Here is a 22,272-nt window from a genome sequence, read left to right as displayed (position 1 = left end):
TATAGAGACACAATTGTGTTGCATACAATCAAGAGACGATTTATTTAATAATGGGATAACAACGGTTGACACTGATTATGGAACTGGTATCATACATGCAATTAAACAGATAAACATTACAACATGGACCAGAAGGTTCGAACTCACGATCACCACCTATCAATTGAATATAATTGACAACAATTGACTATGATTATTTTTATTATATACCAAGGTTCATCTTCATCATTTAGCAATTCTCTCTAAATCTAAAATGTCAAGGGTAGTAATTTAAAGAATCCCAGAAGTTACATTCTTTGCTCAGGTAATTTTCCATTACTACATTTTGAGGGGTCATAAAACGAAGATATTGCCAGTTTTTTGACTTGTCATACTTAGGCCACTTTGTAAAGCCATCTCGTTTAAGGGGCATGCATTCAGAGCCACTGTTATTTGGATCTCCAGTGCGAGCAAAGTTTGTCCAATAATACATCAGGCTACGAGAGAGACTTTCTTCCTCTATTGTGAAATTGAAACCAGCAAGAGATGGGGAATGGAAGATGAATGGGAGTTCAGATCCGTGACAAGGGTGATTAACACAACAATGATAGTTGGGACCCCATGCATCAAATGAGATTGCGTGATCAAATACATACAGCCAAGTATCACTGTATTTTGATATTCCACGAGCTGAAACTTGTTCTGGGCAGACAAACATGTATTGGTGAGCAACTATCGATAAGACTTCCCGCTGATCGTCACTCTCTAGTTTAGTTGGTGGATATCGGTATAATACATCAAGCGCTCGTAGTCTAAAGTCTGCAATAATTGTCTCATAATACTGGGATTTGCTTATTGGCTTTTTATAAGCTAAGAACACATTTGCGCGTCCTTCATCAGAAGTAGAACCGATCATTATTGGCTTGTGACTGAATAGCCCATAATAAAAAGCATCAACTGGTTGTTCCGGAACGTCATCACTGCCAACCCATGGACCCCAGGGTTGAAATAACTCAAGCAGGCGAAATGGGTTCACTATTTCGCCACCAACTTTTTCCTGAGCATCGAGTATCTCCTCGTATGATTTCGACCTCAAACAAGACATGTCAGCAGTTGAACAGTTCAGGACTTTGGCAAGTTTGTTGCCAAGAATAATGGCATCTGCATGAACCCTGTATGGAAGGGCAAATGGGTGACTTTCAATTATAGCTCTATGAAAAAGGTGTTCACTCTTCTCAGAAATCAGATGGATCGATACAGATTCAGCACCAGAACTCTGACCAAAAATAGTCACCTGGAAAAACAAAAATGCACTCACGTACTTAATCAAAAACGTTTGCGTATTGACACGTATTATTGATAACACGCGTACCACAATCGTTAATTCCATCCATCGGCTGTACACATTGTAATTACAAAACACTGTTCTCTAAACTTGAACCAGCTGTATCCAGTTAAACATGTTTGATTCTCAAATCTGCACATTCGTGATTTTTCTAAACTACATCTGTAATTGAGTGTTTTAAATTACTATTGTAAGACTTAAAGGAACTTTAGTATGCCTGTGTATAGTGAAAGTACAAATAAAGTAAAATACAGTACAAATTATATAGCAAATTAGTTGTTAAAACAAATTACATAGACATAGTATGTACAAGTTTGTATGTGTAAAAATTGGCTAGGCGACTCAGAAATATAATATTATGAGTCTGCAATTCAGAACTGATGTTTTATAAAACTACACAGAAATACCCAGGCCGTATGGTAAGTTCGCCAACATGTCTCACATATCGCTTGTCTTGCTTGAGCGTGAAAGTACCATAGTTCAGTGACTAACTCATGTATTTTTTATTAGATTCTCTATTACTTGCTTGGAAAAGGTTCTTTTGCATAAATAGTAAAAATATAGTTCTATATTTAGATATGTTGTCTGATATTTTTGCTCTCTAATTTTTACATCCACGTATACAGAATGAATGTATTTATCCCAAGATATGTGAAACATATTGTTAACTTTCAATACCATAAACCTCCTCTGGTCACCCAAAATTATCACCTCTCGAATCTTTCTGAATATGACTTACCGAATCTGGATTTCCACCAAAAGCAACAATGTTGTCTTGTATCCACTGCAAGGCAAGACGTTGATCATGGATAGCATAGTTACCAGTTGCGGCATCTTTACCTTTCCCAGCAACAAGAAACCCAAGAGCACCTGAATGGCATATATTTATATATGTGTCACAGATGATAATTATGATTTTACACATAAAGTGCATCATAGTTTGACTACAGTGAATGTAACTATTCAACATAGTAATCTACGACACAACATTCATGAATGATGGTGCATGTGATCCTGATTATGTGGAAGAGGCATGTGAATTAGATTTTATTTTCACCACAACAACCTTTGACTGAATACACAGCAATCTTATGGAATTCATAAAGTTTAATTATATTTCGCCTGCAAAGGATAGCGTGATGAAATCGCTAATACGATGCTAATGCCATTTGATTGCATTTTGACTGCGTTGATAACATGGAATGATATGATCATTTAGCTTAAGCTGTAGGCAATCGAATGTGTCAACATTGACTACACCATTCCTGCAAGGCAATGCAGTTGGTTGTCTCGCAATATAGCAATTGTGAATTGTAAGAAGAGGTTGATGACAGATGAAAGTACAAGACTAGGACCTTTACCCCAAAAATGTAGAATATATATTTAGAAATGATACCCCATAATAAATGAGCTGCGATCCCCATGTTGTCATTTATACCGATAAGGCGATCGCCCACCCGAAAAAAATGTTGTGGGGCGTCGCCCCCAAATCAAGCTGAAACCATTTGTATCAGCAAAATTTGCCCCTCAAAATGCAGGAAATAGCGTTTCAGATGGCCCCCTCATGCAAAATTGCATGCAGCCGACGCTGCTTTAGATGTACTTCAAACGTGATATTTATCAAACGGCGAGACGAGAAGAGGCTACATAACTACTGAGATTGATTAAACCATCGTCTATACTCTACTGGTTAAGTATAACTTTACCTATTTTTTATACTCGTACTTCAGGACTGTGTGAATTTAACCTGTTAAACGTATTTTATAGGATCTGAACTTTATATTTATTTCAACGATTCTTTGTTTAAGGAATAATATTGTTTCACTAGTCGTTGTTTATGAAATCGAATTAATTCTGATCAGTATTTTGTAGTTTATCGATTAGTTTTGTCATAATTCTCTACTAATCATCAGATTCACAATACATTGATAGCTAAATCACTGCCTTTGCTTTTGTGTAATCAGGGCACACATGTTATTAGGATATCACGGGCATGTTGATACGAACCTATTCGATAATTGAACTCTACAAGGATGATATTGGAGTGGTTCACGAGATAACGCCCATCCTGTAACAGATTATATCCACTGCCCATTATATATCTGCCGCCATAGATGTACGCCATCACCGGTAGATTTGATAGATGAGTTGATGTTAATGGCGCGTGTACTGTCATTAAAAGACAATCCTCACTTGTCTTGGAAAAAAAAAAGAAATACACACAACAAAGAACATATAACTTGTATGATAATTAATTTAGTTCTACTTTATGTAATTCCGAACAACATTCGCAAGAAAAAATATAAATGGTCTTTTTTATTGGTCATATAAATAAATTATAGTTATCAGAGTTATTCACGTCATAAAACGAGACATACGTTTCCTTTTTGCCGTGATATAAATGTATGCCTGAATTAGTTCATGTATGCACGCAGATTATTTTTTTATATCGAAGGTTGTCACGTTATATACGAACTTATTTAAATGCATATTTGCAAAACAATAATTTAAATACCTCATTCGCACACATCAGTGGAGGCAAGGCACAGTGTTGGGGGCACGCTGGTGGTATTTTCGTCGCCTGCAAGATATCGGGAGACCAACTTTTCGGTGGCGTTGGATTTCTCCAACGATTATCTCCAGTGGGAGGTTCAGCGAACGGAATCCCGTAAAAGACCTTTGCGCCATCGAGGAAAACTCCCTGTACTTTACCGTATTTTGTCTCTACAATCGGGCCGTCAGCTTGGTGCGAAGTCATATGGTTTTCATTGCCGCTGCTTCCAGTAGATGCACATATTACAAGCCACAAAACGACTGCTGCAAAATTCCACGGGGACATTTTGAGTTGTACGAATGTATGTTAAATGTGTGCTTATCTTATTATGAAGGCAAAGGTTGACATTATATTTCGTCGACCTCATTCAAGGGACCAATGTCCAGTAGGTCCAGTATATTGGACACAGTATATGGACACAGGTACACTGTAATTCTGCCTCGGTCTCGCGTTACTGTGACTTCAATGAGGCATTACAGTGACTCATACGCCTAAGTTCTTGTTTTGCATGAGTCAAAATGAATGTTACAGGACCAAATGAAGATGACAAAGAAATCATCACGTATTCAGTTAGTTAATCACGAAATTAACATGTTCCGATTAAAACACCGAACAGAAAGATTATCCCTAAGTGTAGAATTTGATACATTAGTGTTTGATAATTAAACACATTAATTTAAATATGTTGCATATGTATGGGTAATCTTGTTACTCTGCTCAGGGGAGTCTCAACAACCATCCCAAAGTACTGTTTTCTAAGAGTTTTTGGCCTTTGTTTTCACCATGATGGTTGCCAGACGGTGAAAATGCCCGCCCCGATAATGCAACTCACAGATATTCAAACCAAAGCTATTCAAGCTACTTAGTTCTGACTCTGATGTGTTCGTTTTTAGTCCTACTGGAAATGGTAAATTATTATGTTATTATGCTTTACCGGCCTTGTGACCATCGAGCGTGGTAACAGTGCCACCACTGTTGTGTATTATATATGAGTAGGTGTTATACCTCAAAGTTTATGATGTCACTGCAAGACTGCAACAAAAATCTGCAACATATATCGGCAGAAATGAACCGAAGACATCAGAAATTCAAAGCTCCAAGCGCTTTTTGGCCGTCATTGTAACAAAGCTTTTTATTGTTCGGTAAACTTTCTATCGTGCAACCACGTGACACACACGGTTATGATTGGAGTTACCGGGGTTGTAGAGGGAGGAATGTCCGAACGGAACAACACCGTGCAGGCGGACGATGCTGTTGATCTTAAAACGCATCAGTTGATTAATTTTTCTAAAATGATACAATGTTATCAGTGGAAATGCATTTTAAAATGTGTCTCTGTTACAAGCACTTACAATATTCAGATTGTGTTTTGCATGAACGCACTTTTCAAAGTGTTGTGATGATAAACACTTTTTTAAATACATTTTTCTGGAGGAAACTTAGATGTGATAGTAAAAACCTTAAACATGTCTTCGGCTGAGACGCTTTTCTAAGTGTCGTGATCATAAACACTTTACAAAATGTGTGTCTAGTAAAACCACTTTTAAAAGTAGTCAGACAAATCTTTAATTTGAAATGGGTCTCTGATACAAACACTTTTGAAAACACTTTTCAAAGTGTTGTGATGATAAACACTTTTTCAATACCGATTTCTGGTGGAAACACTTTCCAAAAAGTATGTCTAGTGAAAGCAATTTTAAAAATCTGTTATGTTTCAAATGAAAGTATTTTTCAAACTGTGTGTCTAGTAAAAGCACTTTTTTCAACAGTGTGTGACAATTTCACTTTTCAATACGCGTTTCTGGTGTTTTCATCATATACACTTTTATAATTATGCAGAATATAAACACTTTAAGTGTTTCACCCCAAAACAATAAAAATGTTTTACTTTTAAACAGTAGTGTTATAATATAATTTATTTGTGATTTTACGAAAAAGTGAAGTGGGGATATGTGATATGTGCAGTGCAGCTTGTTGGAAACAAACGTACTTTTCTGCAAAAGAGAACATAATCAGTGAGTATATCTGAATGTGCCCCAGGACTGTGTTGTGTTTAAATATATTCGAATCACAGGATAAACATTTATGTGTTACGTTTGTAGCTCACAATTAATAAATAACCCATCTGATTTACTGAGAAAATGTATATCCATGTGTTGTTTCTAGCTAGTAAACAATGATTTTACATTTTACATTCTATTCTACGCATTTAATTTAGCTGATTGTACTTATCAGTGAAAATATGGAAATTGAAAAAAATCAAAGAAGCTTAGAAAAAGAACTCCCATGTACTGAGAGTATTGGGTAAATATTAAAAAATAATTCAACATTTAAGAATAGCTTTTTAAACTAGAAGCTTAGCAACTAACATGAGCCAAAAGTAAATTATGTAAATTGGTTCATTACTATGGAAGTATATAAACCCAAAACTAATTAGATCCTTGAAATAGGATGATAAGTACTTGATATTGATGGAAAAGCCAAAAGCTGACTAATTATTATACAAATCATGTAATTAATATGCAAAGATTTGAATGTAAAACTAATAAGGCCTGTGCAATTCCACAAATTATGTATCAAGTTTCATTGGAATGGTATTCTTCAGTTTACCATTTCTATATTAAGCGAGACTCTTTTGCTGACGGTATGTTAAAAAAATAGCATAATGACCGCTTAGAGATACAGCTTCAAAATGATTTTTTTTTCAAACGAGTGAGCACACATAACTTCACCATAAATTAGTCAGAATCACTTGAAGTCTCAACATTCACGTATTGTTCAAGCAGTCGCTTTGTTCCGTATACAATACAGCAACATAATAAATAAAACGATTAAATAATAATAATAATAATAATAATATTAATAATAATAATAATAATAATAAGAGGCAGAGACAATATGCTTGTAAGTGCAAATGTATTGTGATTACCATGCTGTTGCCATATTACAACATGTTACATACGGCTAGTAGTATCGAAGAAAGAATATAATAAATTAACTATCTGTATTTATCGAATACTAATATATATACTAATATAAATATCTATTAGGTAATGAATAATAAATTACTTCAAGAAACACCGTAGGACATGGAAAATTCATTCTGCATTATACATTATTAATAACCTTGTAATCTTGTGTCGGACATCTATGACATCTTTCGAATGGCAGGAAATTAATGGTGACACGGACGTACATAATGGTGATTGTTGCGATCGGGTTAACAGCTAACCAAATGCATTTAGATCTTACATGCATCGATCAGACATGTTGCTTTATATGCATTAATCTGTACAACACATGGAGCCAAGTACGCTGCATCGGGTGCTTGGTTTGACTAATCAGTTTTGGGAGGATGAACCAATTGCAGAGCATGACACACGGCAATTCGTGGAGTTATTGAATGAAGGGGAAACTGAAGCAGTGCAAGAGTTTATAGAGGTAATATACAGGCTAACTTGTATATTATATAATGTGAACCTAGTTTATACATTACAAGTAGATAATTGTATTTAATTCAATCACTGCATGTCACTATACGTACGTATGTTTTTTAATCTGACTTGCAGGAACACGAACAGATGAACGTCAATTCTGCTTTACTGACAAACGGAATGTTTGAGACCCCTCTGCAACTAGCAGCTTGTAATGACGATCTCCTTATGATTAAACTCTTACTACAGTTGGGAGCCAAACCGCTAATTAAAACGTTCTCACCAGGCGGTAAGTATTTAAGGTTTGATTGTATCATCCAACATAGAATTAACCTATTGTATGAGAATAACATGGTTTACATTTGTTTTATTTTTTATGTAGACGTACCGGCTAGTCTTCGAGATTTAGATTCGACTTTACAAATTCTCCATCACTATAATGCAGTGTCAAGCCCGTCATACATTGCACTTACAAGTGACGACCCTTTACACACAGCATTGGGACTTATTGGAGAAATTAACACTTGGTCGAAACACATGTCTGATATGGATTCATTCAAGGTAAAACGAAACTGAATAAAATATTTGCAGTAATGTAATGTATGCTTTGAATTGCATAAACTGAGCCATATTGTTCAATAGTGAGTATGTCGTATCTTCTTTCATATTAAAATTTTTTGTAATGAAATCATGAGAAAGGTCACATCACAGTTACGGCCGATCCATTAAAATACGTGTTACTAATTAATATAATATAAATAATCGGTTGTTTATTTCAATTGTCAATTATATCAATTTATCCATCATTTGGCCCAGGGGGGGGGTGTCACGCATATCAGACATGTATTAATCGACATTTAGTCGTGAATAATTCGTGAGTCATCATTCTAGCATTTGCTTTTTAACTGAAATACTTATGACATGCACGTACTAGAATACAAATAAAATCCGCCATGAATGATAATAATTTATGATTTATAAACGCAAATCTTGTAGTCGAGTCAGCAATCTCAATAAGACGTGATTTCGGAATAAATATTGATTTGCCAATTTATACATGCAAATACAAATGTACGTACCGCCGTGATAAAAATGTCAACGACATTAACTTGAATAATGAGACACAGGTCAAATCGATTGCTATACACATAGCAACAACTTCGCTATCAAATACTGCCGTAATTGTTGAATACACGTAGTTAAACAATGTATGACATAAGTGACAGAGCCATTTCATATGATAACAACCATAGTTAATTATTTTTAACATGTACATTTATACCGTGTCCCAGATGAATACCATTAACAGTTGTGACGTAAATAGAACGGGTAGACCATTGCTTTTGTACGTGAACCCTTCCTTTCTAGCGTATTTTATATTCCGTACAAAATTCAGTTTGTTTAACAACTGTTATTGACTTTTGAAAAATTGTAGGATAACATAAACCAACCTAAAGCCGTAAAAGTGGTCATATAGGGGGTTAATCCTCAGTAATTATTGCAACTATATTATTTTGGTATCGATAAAAATAGAACAAGCCAACGTCACAATATGGAAATGGGTCTGCAAATTGCTGTTTCACTTATACGTGAACATTAGAACACAACCCCCCCATACTTTCAAAATTAATCACAACATTTACATAAACGTAATGCAGACTTAATTTTAAACATGAACATTGGCGGATTTAGATGGGGACCGAGGGGGCCGCGGCCCCCATATTTTTAACAACCAACAGGGCTTCGCCAACTTATCGCCCCCCCCCTATTCCAGAATCCTAGATCCGCCCCTGATGAATACGGACAAACACAAATAGTATAAGTCGGGACACCTATATAACTAGTCGGTCAGGGATATAGGTCAACAGTAACCTTTGAGAGTGAATGTTAGTCAGTAGTTGATTACGGCAGACTTATTGACAGACTAGTATTGAAACAAGGTGTATATATAGTTTGCGTTACGTACTACCAAATGTACAAATTATGATAATACCCAAATTTAGGCTAATACAGTTATTATAAAATAGGGCATTTTACACTGTAGAGTTGACTTCTCAGAGGTTCAAAAGCTTCAAAAAATAAATAAATTGTACCGAATTACTAAATATACAATAACTACTATACAGACCAGGTTACTCACGAATTCATAATCAAAAGGACTGTAAATGAATTGTTGGCGATCCGCTCCGATAGGATTGCCCTTAAAATCACTTGTGTGTATCTGTCTGTATGCGTGTAAGATTTCCAGTGTCTTGAGTATTCATTTTTCTATGATCTTTTTCACTATGTCGATTTCGCTCAAACTTGGCAGGCAGGTCACACCTTCACTAAAAAAAGAAATTCCTGGTCCACCATTGCCATGGTAACGGAAAAAAAGATTTTAAAATACTTTCGCGCAAAATGTATTACCTCTTACCAGTTTTGTAATATCAGTTCTCAAATGATCACGCTTTTTTACAGGACGAGGGACCGGCGCCGACATTGTTACAATGTATTAACAAGTCCCAACGCAACGTTGAATTTTGACTGAACTGTAAATGCTGCGTTCAATAAAATAATCTCGCAAATGCAATCGCAAACCGATTGGAAATACAAATTTGTCATCTTACTGAACTGTAGGTTGAAAGGTCAACTTGCCATGGGTGAATATAAAAATGCAGTCAAATGCCCGCAGATGCGTACAGTCGGGATTTCTTTAGCGGTCAGGTCAGTTTTCGCGATCACGCTAAACGAACTAAAAGAATAATTAATTATTTCTTTTTGTAAAACGAAAAAGAAGTCCCGACTTTGCCAGTCTACCTCTGCACGTATAGGTCACGACATGCACGTACTAGAATACAAATAGCCATGAATAATAATAGTTTATGATTATTAACGCTAATTTTGTAATCGAGTCTGCAATTACAATAAATCGTAATTCTGGAGAAAATATTGATTTGGAAGTTTACACAAATGCAGTTTGTTTACCATCTGTTCTTGACATTTGAATTGTAAGTTAACATAAACCAACCTAAATGCCGTAAAAGTGGACATATGGGGGTTAATTAGTCTAGTTAAATTATTGTAACTATGCTATTTGTGGCATTGATAGGAATAAAATTTAGCCAAAATTTCACATAAACTTTGTCTAATCAGGCTTAATTTTAAATACGAATATGACCAAAACAAAATCAGTGAGCGGGGGACACCTATGTAAATATTATGGAAATATGTCTAGAATATAGGTATACAGAAAAAGTGAATGTTATTCAGTTGATTTTTTACTCAAAACCCAATAAAGACGCAAGTATGTAATAGTTGAATTAAAGATAATACAATCAGTTTAACATTATCAAGTCTAACCATTATTTGAAGTGACAGGCTAACAGTGTGTACATGTACACGTCACCTAAACGGTAGCCATTATTGAAATATACATAGTCGGCAATCAGTGATTGTTTCACACTGAGGAAAATGAGATACACACATGTTTGTCAACACACCACTGTCAAACACTAACATAATTTTATTCTATATATTGTGTTTCAGAATGATTTTGACGCTCTTGTTGATCGTCTTGATATATTTGCATCGGAACTGATTAACAATTGCAATTCTGTTAGACACGTGAATGTCCTTCTCAGAGGCAACACACCAACAGTATGTGCTGATTGGGGCATCCTAGAACTGCCCATACTAGAACAAGCTTTAATAGTGAAGGCTAAAAAGGTAAACCGATTTGATTTTTATAGCAACTGTCATGGGCCATTTAATCGTTGACGCAAAACGTCAATGCAATCACAGTAATAACATATATGCTATCATGATTATTTAAGCACATCACATTTATAATCGTCCGCGGTCAAGTTAAATTTAATAGCAAAATTGAAAACAAAATCTTTAAATTACAAATATCAAATTGTTCGAACATTTGCTCATAGTAACTTATTGCCTTATTTTAACGATATCCTCTTGCATATAACAAATGTCATTTATCTTTGCTATTACAGTTCTTGGCGAATACACGATGTCAAGACCCGGTGATAACACTTTGCAGAGACTGGTATCCGTCATGGGCGTTCAAAGCTGGATCCATTCGTTCAATCCTGTTTCTTCTTTATGTGACATTTACTCACGGTTTTTTTCAGCCATTTCTAGCTATCCTGTATCTAGTTATACCCAACAGAAAACTGTCAAATCACATGGAAAATCCAATTACACGAATTGTCATGTATTTCTTTTCTCATATTACATACTTGGCTGTTTCCACGGTTTTACTTCCCAACCAAACAATACGTTCGAATGAAGTTATATACTTACTTTTTTCAGTATACATGACAGTATATGGACTTGGAATACTTTTAGATGTTTTTATCGATATCAGAAAATGTGGGATCGATTTGTACATGTCCAACTGGATCAATACTTCATCATTACTATATCTAGCTATATTTGTGATGCAACTAGTATTTTCTACTATAGTAATATGTGCCGAAGATGGCACGCCTTTGTCCATTGTAGCACATGCTGTGTATCGATGTATAATATCTTTGTTTTTGCTCCACTCCTTCATGGTTCTCCTCAACTTTCTGACATTAACGTCCACATTTGGGCCAATGTTGATTGGATTGCGTGGCGTGGTACCAGACACAATGCGTTTCTACTTAGTATTTGCTGTGTTTCAGACTGCTTATTCACATGCCTTGACCATACTTCAAACCGAAATGAGGTAAATCCACAGTTTTAGTAATATCTTTATTTTATGAAACAGTTATTATTATTATTATTATTATTATTATTATTATTATTATTATTATTATTATTATTATATATTTTTAAATCGTGTTACTATTGCCTCTTCAGTTTCTTTTCAATGTCGTGGAAGTTACTTTGGGCACTTTTTGGCGTTCATAAACTCAATATTCTAGGCGAAGAAGATGACAACTGGAGAACGAATTGCACGAATTCTTCTGTGAATAACACTGTTGGTGAATGCGATTATTACTCCTCCCCGATTTCATTAGCTATTTTGACAAATTTCGCATTGGTGATATATACTGTGTTTTGTGGAGTTGTAATTCTCGGTCTACTGAATATCTTCATTGCTATGATGTCCAACACATATTCCAAAATAAACGTGAGTAAACATCTTGATGTAGAATATTTTGCGTAAACACTGCTTATATCTTAAGTAAGCACCCGTTAATCACATTTCAGAAGTACTGCAGTTGAAACATAATGATTTATTAAAGAGTGGTGGTCGTCGCGCCACACACGAAGGGCGCATTGGATTGTGGGAAAATCAATGTTTATCAGCACATTTCACACATGCGCGGCGCTACGACCACCGACCTTTGTCTACATAAAAAAGGGACATTAAAAACACGACAACCAACAAAAATTGCGTTAATTCGGTTTATACTATTCATTAATATCACGCCACGCAAAGGAGCGTGTGCGCCCAAGATTCAAGCTTCTATCAGGGGGAAATTCTCTTTCTCTCGGGTTCTCCACACTTTCAGGGGGAAAACTCGTCTCGTCTCTCTATCTCGTCCCCTTGAGGTACGGGATCGGGAATGTCCCTTATACTTTACAGTCAAATAAGACACACACAACGAAATACGTTTCAGCTCTCGTCTTAGTCGGTCAATCGAGCACTCTATCAGACACAGCGCCCTGGGGAAAAAATCCCCAAGACTCTCGCAAGGCTGAACCAAGACTCGCCCAAGACTGGACTGCGTCAAGGCTCGCCCCTGGACTCTCTCGGACTGACTGCGTCTGTCGTGGAGTATTCGCCAAGACCAACTCAAACTCTCTTTATTCATTTTCAAAACTCTGACCAATTACAATGCAGTAAAAAGACTCTAAGGCGTAAACTTCAATCATAAAGCCAATCAAACTAAGTACTGAATACGTCATATCTTTTGATTAATCGTTCACTACATTAATAACTACGGATGTCAGAATAGCGACGGTATCTTGTAATTAGTTCCAAATCACTGAGCCAAGTTCCGTCCAAAACTTCAAATAGACCTAAACGATGACAGACATAACACAGCAATTCGCTAATAATCAACTAATTAAGTCGGTTAACAGATACGCAAAAACAAATTCATGACACTTCACAAGAACGCAGAATGTCCCGGATGTGCTACATTTACGTGAACGTGAAAGCATTTAATAAAACAAACTAAAACAACATTATAATTCAGACACGAAAGATAGACTTCAAGTAATGTCTATTATCTAGACATCTATTTGACAAAAATAATATCAATTTGATAAGATATTAGATTTTACCACAATAGATTTGCTTTAACACAAAAATGTTATTCAATGTTGAATTTTTCTTTGTTTTGCAGAACAATATAGAGATTGAATGGAAATATTTGCTTACTCATATGAGTATGCAGTATGCACGACGTCCTATATCACTGCCGCCGCCTTACAATTTAGTTGAATGTATTATGATTTCCGTTAAAGTCGGTTGCAGACGCATACGTAAAGGAAAGGTAAATTCATTTGATTGCACTAGAATGGTTAACAGAAACACAATTCCAAAAAGGGTTCCTTGATTCAAAACTTTAAAACCAGCCTGAGTTCAGCTTACTTAATGAAGCATGACTAATATCACAATATATCACACTTTTATGCATGTTTTTCACTGCAGGATACAACCTCTGTCGTTACAATTAGTGGCTCTGAATACGACAAAGTGAGTAAATGTAAATATACTTTAAAGAAAGTGATGCAACAATGTATGGTCTATGCACATCCGATGTTTATGGTGGTTAGTTAATACAATGAGCGGAATGTGTTAATTTATCCAAAGACCAAATTACTTACGTGTGATTATTTTGCAGTGGTTTGTTATTGGTGATTGGTTTCACAGATAAGATGATTAAATTATTGTTTCCTTTTGGATATGATGAGGTTTGTACCTAAACATATCCATATGATTACGACAACGTATATTTTGAACGATTTGTTTTACATTTCAGGTGATGAAAATGGTTGTTTATGGCTATTTCAGGAACAGGTAACTAAATTTGAGAAGAACGACCACAATCTAAGCTTGACAGCAGAACTAAACACAAATAATATTATCAATTTTGTAAAAACGGAACATTCAAATGCAAAACCTATGATAAGCTTTTACAGGGTAAAGCACGAATCCGTTGTTACATTCGAAGATGTTTTATATTGGCTCCTCAAGTTCTACTAGAATAAAGCTTTCTGTGGCCGATAATGTGCCACGTTCATATTTATGTTCTCAATATCTCAAAAGTGATTGCACAATAGCTTAGCATATCTGTGTAGCTGTTGCATTTTGGGATTTCAATGCATTGTAATTTTTCGTGCAGTAGAAAATAAATAGTGACCCACAGTTAACATTGTGTTGCACGTGTTTGTATGTAAATCATTTTGTAGCACATAATCGAAATAGCTGATATCTCACTGTTCTTGAAGCGTCCCTTTTTGAACACATGACAAAATATTGGCATGTCTAATGAACATTGCCTTAGAATGAATAACACCAAAAATAGTACGTACGACCCTTCACAAAGTATGATGACCTGTCACGAATAATGTTTTGTCTATCTAGTGAAACCGTGTAGTTGAAATACATATAAGTAATGTATTTCAATAGTCGCCAGAGAACGCTCGTGAATTTATGTAGTTAAAACAACAGATAGTTAATCCCAGTCTGATTAAAATGAGATCCTGGTTTGGGCTTTTTTTAAAATTTGTGTTTAATTATTTATTGTTATAATTATACATTTTGTTGTACTTTATGTTCTTTTAATTCATTATTTATTTTCTGGCAGTTTGTTGACGCAATATTTGTCAATAGCACACAAAATACAAAAAAAAATGCAAATTTTGAATTTCTTCTGCATAAAGAATTTTACTCTTTCAATGCAACTATTGCACTAACACCTCAAATTGGTAAAGTGTTCTCATTTGTATTGGTGATAATTTTCTTTTGCCATGTACATACATTTTCTCGCAAATTTTTGTTGGGCTTTTAATAAATTCTCACCACTTATCAGTGGGTATCCGGATTCCCGTCATTAAACTGTTTTATTTCAAAATTCCACACCACCATCACGTCGAAGAATTTCAGTTTTTGGCGAGGATAATATCAAGTGTAGTATGATGAGCTGCGAGAAAGTGCTCTCGCTCATTTTGTTTGCAATTCATAATTATGTTTCGGTGTAGCAATACTCTACCGGCAAACGTCCTGTACATTATATTTTGCCCACCAAGTCATGTACAACTCAATAAATTAATAGAACATTACTAGTATATTAAATTGAATAATTGGTATTTGTTTTCATTGCCAACAAACGTGTACACTTCCTGATGCATCTTCACCAGCCAAGGTTCGTTTATTCAGTCATCATCCCAAATTTACACCGAGCACGTAGCATAATTAACTAGAAATCATAATAATTAGAACACTGTAAACAGCTGTAGTAAACAATGCAACATTTAAATCCCAAACTGATTTTAAATTGTATAATGGCCGCCGACACACGTCGTTCATCTTAAATATTGGAGCAAAAAAATATTTCCTGATCAAATGCGATGTGTACCAAATAGGAATAAATATTTTATTTCAGCTCAATTACGTTAATAAAGTGTTATTGTACATTATGTTAATTCATGTTGGTGAGTATTTACAGCTACGGCTTCAACACCGTAGACTCTCTCCAGGGCAAGCGACCGGAAAAAGTTACAGATGTTCGGTCGAACCTGTGGAAAAAAACGTCACTCTCGGAATAACCACGCAAACAGCGATCTAAACTGAAACTATTTAAGCCTCAATATGATCATAAAAATCAAAGATGATTTTCGTTGCATTTGACAAGGATAAACTTAACTAAAAGCCGTGTTTTCCCGATCGTTTTCATCGCTAAAATCGGTATAATCCGCCATTTTATTTGAGTGTATGACCTGACTCTGACCGGTGACGTCACCAGGTGCGTTATAAAAGGAGGTATGTGATTCGTTGACTAGACCAGTCAGTAAAGGTTTCGTTGAAATCTCGTTACACAGGAATTGGTTCAGAATCACAAGTACGTAACAAAAACAAGCAAAATAATGACAAGAACTTTATGAATCAATGTTAAATCACAGGCGGCGGCTAATAATTTTGCATGGGGAGAAATCTGCTCACCGGAAAACATTGAAATCTAGACCCTCTGAAACATCATTTCCTGCATTTTGAGGGGCAAGACAAGCATTCATCGCATCGACATAAATACATAAAGGGTTTCAGCTTGATTTCTGGAGGGGCGACCCCAACACTTTTTCGGTGGGGGACGAGGAGTTCCGCCGCTGCCGCCGCCACTGTAAATGGCTCATGATCATTAACATCGTCATGCTCAGAATAAGGCACCTTTTTGAAAACTCCTTTGTTCTAAGCCATAGAGAGAGTGGAAGATATTAGACATTTCGCGTGTAATCCAATTATTTAAAGTAATAATACCGATGTACTAATAAAATGTTGTATTTATAGATTAATCACATCGTTGGCGCCTTTTATTCGCTCAATTGAGCAGAAACAATCGAGCATAGAAGACGTAGGCCGAGTGTTTATGGGGAAACGACACGTTCAATGTAAATCATATATTGGTACGTTTCCGAATAAATATGACCTGAATTTTCAAACTGGAAATAATCATGACTGGTGTGCAAAATGGTAGAAAATGGATATTATTGACACACGATTCTATCCAGGACTCACGCGGTTTTAATCGATAATGAAACATTAATGTCAATTATATTAATAAATTAATCATTAACGAGTTTACTGTCAAATGTTTTGTATGCCCTGGCTGCTTTAATACTCATAACCAATTCGATAATTACACACTATATTGTTACTTTTGTCCTGGGAAATTGGCGTTGATCCAAATATGTTACATTAATGTATTAACATTCTAAGTAATTGACATACATTATAATGAATGCGGGTAATATATCTAAGTTTATCGGTGCTATTGATTATTTGACTTAGAGACGTAATTCTTTTAGCTGTGTCCGAGGACATTCTGCGCAATGAATCTCACTATACTACATCACGCATTTGATTTGGCAGGACAATTTGAAGCAAACCATTCAAAGCAGGATGTTGAAGAAAGACGCCTAATACATTTAGTTGAGAGCGGGGACACTCATGATGTTGAATCCTTCATCAAGGTTTGTATGCTTTATACTGAACATACAGTTGTGGTGAACCGTCGCACATATTATCTAAAAATGTGTGCATTTACATAATTCATCAAAAAGTGCCATGAAATGGACGAAAGGACGATAGATTCCACACAATGACGCTTGTTTGTAAAATGCTGTACTCGCTATTGACAAAATGGAATAACGCTCCGCTGTATATATTTTTAATAATCATCGCAATAATAATGACATTGACCACGCACAAAAACATTTTTATCTAAAAAAGGCAAAGCGTTACCGGTTTATAGTCCACTTTGTGATTTAAAATGTTAATTGACATTTGAAATACAGAGGCAAAGAATGACGAGAAAAAAAGCATAAATGTTGAAGGGGGGCACAACCAATGACCAGGTAACTCTAATTTGCTTGCACTGCGGCACAATGTTCAAGTTTGGTTAACATAATTAAACAGTGCTAATGATACTACTAGAATGTCTGCAAGCCTGCCATGCAAAAGTAAATATCCATGAATGTATGCTGAGGTAGTACGATTTATCACATCTCACTGTGGGTACGCATGCTGTGATTGGTTGAGTCACATGACATTGAATAAAAATGGATATTACATGGTATATCGCCCGGCAAGTGGATATTACATTGGTATATCACATAAATGACGTCACTGAAACTACTGCAACAATACTGCGCATAACAAATTGTCTACGCTGCACTAGTGGCCCCGGCCGCTTTTATTTCGGGGTTGCTTTAAAGGTTTTGGAGGAACTTTAGGAATTCGAAATAGATAGCAAACGTGCTAGAAAGGATATTAAATAAGATACTCCGTTTTGATGTTTAGGGTATTCCATATATGAAGCAAATATGTACGGCGAAGCCGTCACTAAAACGTCGCAACCGGGGTTGCTGTGGCGCGTTCTACGCTGTGAGCATTTTTAGGCATTCCACGTCGAGAACGCTCGCTGAGTGACTTGTGAATATAAGGTGTGTTACGTTTGAGAGAAGGACACTGCAGCCACTTCCACGGCCCTCTGACAAGTTGTATCTGACGAGTGGTGAAATAACTTGCGTTTGAGAATTTCTCAATTCATTTCAATAATTTTATACTCGATAAATTGAAACAGTTACTAAAAAGTATAACCAGTGGCTGAAAATAACATTTATAACATTAGTTTTTTTTTCAGCAAACGATGTATATATGTATGCTATTGAGTGATGTGTCACTTGTTAAAATACATGACATATACTTCAAATAGTGTTGTTATTTTGTGGGAGAGATGTTTGTTGAGTGGTATTTTGCATGGTGAATGTATTCGATGTGATAAAATAAATACTACATGGTCAATCGGGCAATACCACAATTTTTTTTCCGCCGCGGGATGTTGGTTACGACCATGCCAGAGCTGAAGGCGTATGCATCATTAATATCATAGTCACGATCACCATCTCTTGGGCAGGCAACAAATCGTGATATTGGCCTCACAGACATGTCTTATTATTTAAATGTTCCCTTTTGAAATAAACACAACTGATGGAAAATATTCGTTTTCATGTAGTGTTCTTCCTTAAAATAAAATAAAATTATAATAACCTGACAATAAAGCATCTTTCCTTCGAAAGTAATTTTGGAGCCGCTATTTCCCGTTAATCTACGAGGAGGGGTAGTATAACGAAGTTATACAGCGAGTTTGACGAGTTTTGCACGGCTTATTTTAAATCCTGTGGTCATGGCGGATGTTTACAGCGCTACTGTGTAAATCGCAATTCTAAACCAGGTGTAGTCAACCGCAATTATCAGCCGTGCTCATTGGCTATAGGAGATGTGTTGAAAAGCTCTAGCCAATCGGTATTTACTCAGAGTTTGCTTTGTTTAACTATAGAATCCACCAACAGTGGACTTTATTGTATTACCATCACCAACACTGATTGGACCACGTAGAATTGCATAAAAAAAATTCGATCACGTGAATTTGGTGCTCATTTGTGAGAACAGTGTAGCACGTTGTTGGGTGAACTACGGAGATCCGCCAGAATCATGTCCGCTCAAGAATTTGCTGCTCCGGAAATTGACTGGGATTTGGAAAACTGGTTGTCCCAAATTGATGTGGACGACGCCAAGGACTTTAAACTGAGCAATATTCAGAAAGAATTCCGTTTTTTGCCTCCAGTTGACAGCAAACAAGTCGCCGAATACCAGCAGTCACGCATACCCAAGACAACTCGCAGCGCAACAAAATGGGGCGTCAAAACATGGAACTTGAGTGAGTGGAATAAGCAACGTAATGTTAAAGTTGAGTATGATAAATCTGATGAAGAAGTGTATCATTTGGTTCCGTCTCTGGATGAAAATTTAGTCCAGAAGGAATTTGATTTCTGGCGATGTAAATTTGCCATTGAAAGTCGGAGACAAGATGGCCAACAGTATCCGACTCATTAAGACAAATGTTCTGTGCCATTTACCGCTATCTGCGCGATGATTGTAACCGTCCTGACCTAAATTTTATGGACCAGGGCAACCACGACTTCTTAGGTTTCAAAAATACGCTGGATGGTGTCATGAAGACACTCTCTCACTCTGGTATTGGTATCCGAAAAAAACAAGCCGAGCCATTTTCGCTAAATGAGGAAGAAAAGCTATGGGCACACGAGTTTGGTACAAATGCCGCATTAGGCACGAGTTATGCAACCTACTTTTACATGTGTAAAATATTTGGACTGCGTGCCGCTGATGAACATTCAACACTAACGGTAGACCAACTCGCCATGCACAGCGACGATATGGGGGAGTACATGGTATTCCAGGGAAAACCATCGAAAAATGACCAGGTAGGATTCTACCGCAAACCAGGGCAAAAATTTAAGAGTATTAAAGACTACGCGCAACCAGAAAACTCGCACTCGTTTCGGACATATCTGTCGTATATCCCAAACAGCGGGCCATTCTATAGAAGACCACCGAAGTCAAAGAATGGCGAAATAAAGTTCTCTGCACAAAAGCTTGGTGTTCATACATTGCAGGGATACAGTAAGCAGATGACTGATCTCGCTGGGATAAAAGGTTATCATACTGGGCATTCAGGAAAGGTACGTATTAGAATTTGCACTTTAGTAATGCAATGTTTGATTTTCCCCGCTGAGGGGAAATAGTCATAACTTTATGTCGAAAATAATCACTACTCGTTAACTCCATTTTTTCATGCAAACTGTTTGGTGGAATACCATTTAAATATTATATTCACTGGCACGATATGTCGGATTCATTTCACGCGATAAAGATTTAATGCAAACTGCTTTGGCGTTTTTTAAAAAAAGCTGAACGATTGAACGTACTATAACAATATATTGATATTCTAAATTGTTATGAGGTGGACTGTTACAAGCTATTGTACTTTCATATTAATACATTGTATTTTATTTTAAACAGGTTACACAGGCAACCACGCTGTTCCGGCAAAATTTCGACGAGCAGCTAATAGCAGAAAGAACGGGTCACTCCAGTCTAGCAATTAGAAGCTACGAGCGGACGAAAGCGGCGTCAGACGCATTGCAGCCACCAAAACCGAAAGAAGCGAAAACGCATGACATATCCACCACCCCAACAGACGAGGACAAATCTAATACCACTGTCATAACAGATTCTTCCCAAGTGTCCGTGAATTTTGTAAAAGGAAATATGAAACTTGAAATACGTTTTTAAAATGTATCGTATAATCGTCATTGCGTATTCAAATAATTAAATGAAAATTCTACCTTGTTCTTTGTTTTCATTCAGTGACCACCTGTTATGTTAATCAGCTTTCCACTCATGTTGTGCTCATGAATATTTAAATTAACCCATTCATTATTAACAGTCCTGGCTTGTTAATCCATTGATAAAACAGTACCGTTAACAGGAATGCATAATTGATTAGATTGAAACCGTCCGCTAACGAAAGTAAGAAACATGGTTAGAACAATGGGCACGAGACAAAAAGTAGTACAACTTTAACAATACCTGCAAAATTAATTGATTGCCGCGTCTCGTCCACACGATTTTGAGTATGTGGTGTGTGAATGTACTCGAAAGTCTCAGATTGTGATAGATTAATTAACTTTCTCTCGTAATGTGTCATGAATTTGTTTTCGCGTATCTGTTAACCGACTTAATTAACTGATTATTAGCGAATTGCTGTGTTACGTCTGTCATCGTTTAGGTCTATTTGAAGTTTTGGACGGAACTTGGCTCAGTGATTTGGAACTAATTACCAGATAACCGTCGCGATTCTGACATCCGTAGTTATTAATGTAGTGAACGATTAATCAAAAGATATGACGTATTCAGTACTTAGTGTGATTGGCTTTATGATTGAAGGTTACGCCCTAGAGTCTTTTTACTGCATTGTAATTGGTTAGAGTTTTGAAAATGAATAAAGAGAGTTTGAGTTGGTCTTGACGAACACAGCACGATAGACGCAGAAGAGAGTGCAGTCCTGGAGAGTTCGAGAGAGTCCAGGGGCGAGCCTTGAGGCAGTCCAGTCTTGGGCGAGTCTTGGTTCAGCCTTGTGAGAGTCTTGGGGACTTTTCCCCAGGGCGCTGTGTCTGATAGAGTGCTCGATTGACCGACTAAGACGAGAGCTGAAACGTATTTCGTTGTGTGTGCCTTATTTGACTGTAAAGTTAGTGACTTTCCCGATCCCGTACCTCAAGGGGACGAGATGGAGAGACGAGACTAGTTTTCCCCCTGACACGTGTGGAGACCACGAGAGAAGATTTTCCCCCTGATAATAATACAGTTATGAAAATAA

General features: G+C 36.4%; 2 protein-coding genes and 1 pseudogene across 2 annotated transcripts; 2 read left to right on the top strand and 1 right to left on the bottom strand.

Moving 5' to 3' along the window:
* Positions 1-13: 13 nt before the first annotated feature.
* LOC100367244 (cAMP-regulated D2 protein-like) lies at positions 14-4,163 on the bottom strand. Its single transcript, XM_002741922.2, has 4 exons — positions 3,840-4,163; positions 3,332-3,521; positions 2,064-2,194; positions 14-1,273 (listed from the first exon to the last, which is right to left on the bottom strand). The coding sequence occupies exons 1-4, from the start codon at positions 4,161-4,163 to the stop codon at positions 257-259; spliced, it is 1,662 nt and encodes a 553-aa protein (XP_002741968.1). The 3' UTR covers positions 14-256.
* A 3,015-nt stretch (positions 4,164-7,178) lies between these two features.
* LOC144343687 (uncharacterized) lies at positions 7,179-14,622 on the top strand. Its single transcript, XM_085497444.1, has 9 exons — positions 7,179-7,319; positions 7,448-7,601; positions 7,695-7,873; positions 10,841-11,020; positions 11,302-11,354; positions 12,155-12,428; positions 13,654-13,803; positions 13,962-14,006; positions 14,293-14,622. Exons 1-9 carry the CDS (start codon positions 7,179-7,181, stop codon positions 14,332-14,334), a joined length of 1,218 nt encoding a protein of 405 aa, XP_085353570.1. The 3' UTR covers positions 14,335-14,622.
* A 4,901-nt stretch (positions 14,623-19,523) lies between these two features.
* Positions 19,524-21,185, top strand: LOC146747731 (uncharacterized; annotated as a pseudogene).
* The last annotated feature ends 1,087 nt before the right edge of the window (positions 21,186-22,272 follow it).

This window comes from Saccoglossus kowalevskii, chromosome 3 (assembly GCF_978046115.1).
Source record: "Saccoglossus kowalevskii chromosome 3, keSacKowa6.1, whole genome shotgun sequence".
In the NCBI taxonomy this organism is placed as follows: Eukaryota; Metazoa; Hemichordata; class Enteropneusta; family Harrimaniidae; genus Saccoglossus; species Saccoglossus kowalevskii.
The sequence above is the reverse complement of the archived record's forward strand: the minus strand, read 5'-3'. Positions and strand labels throughout refer to the sequence as shown.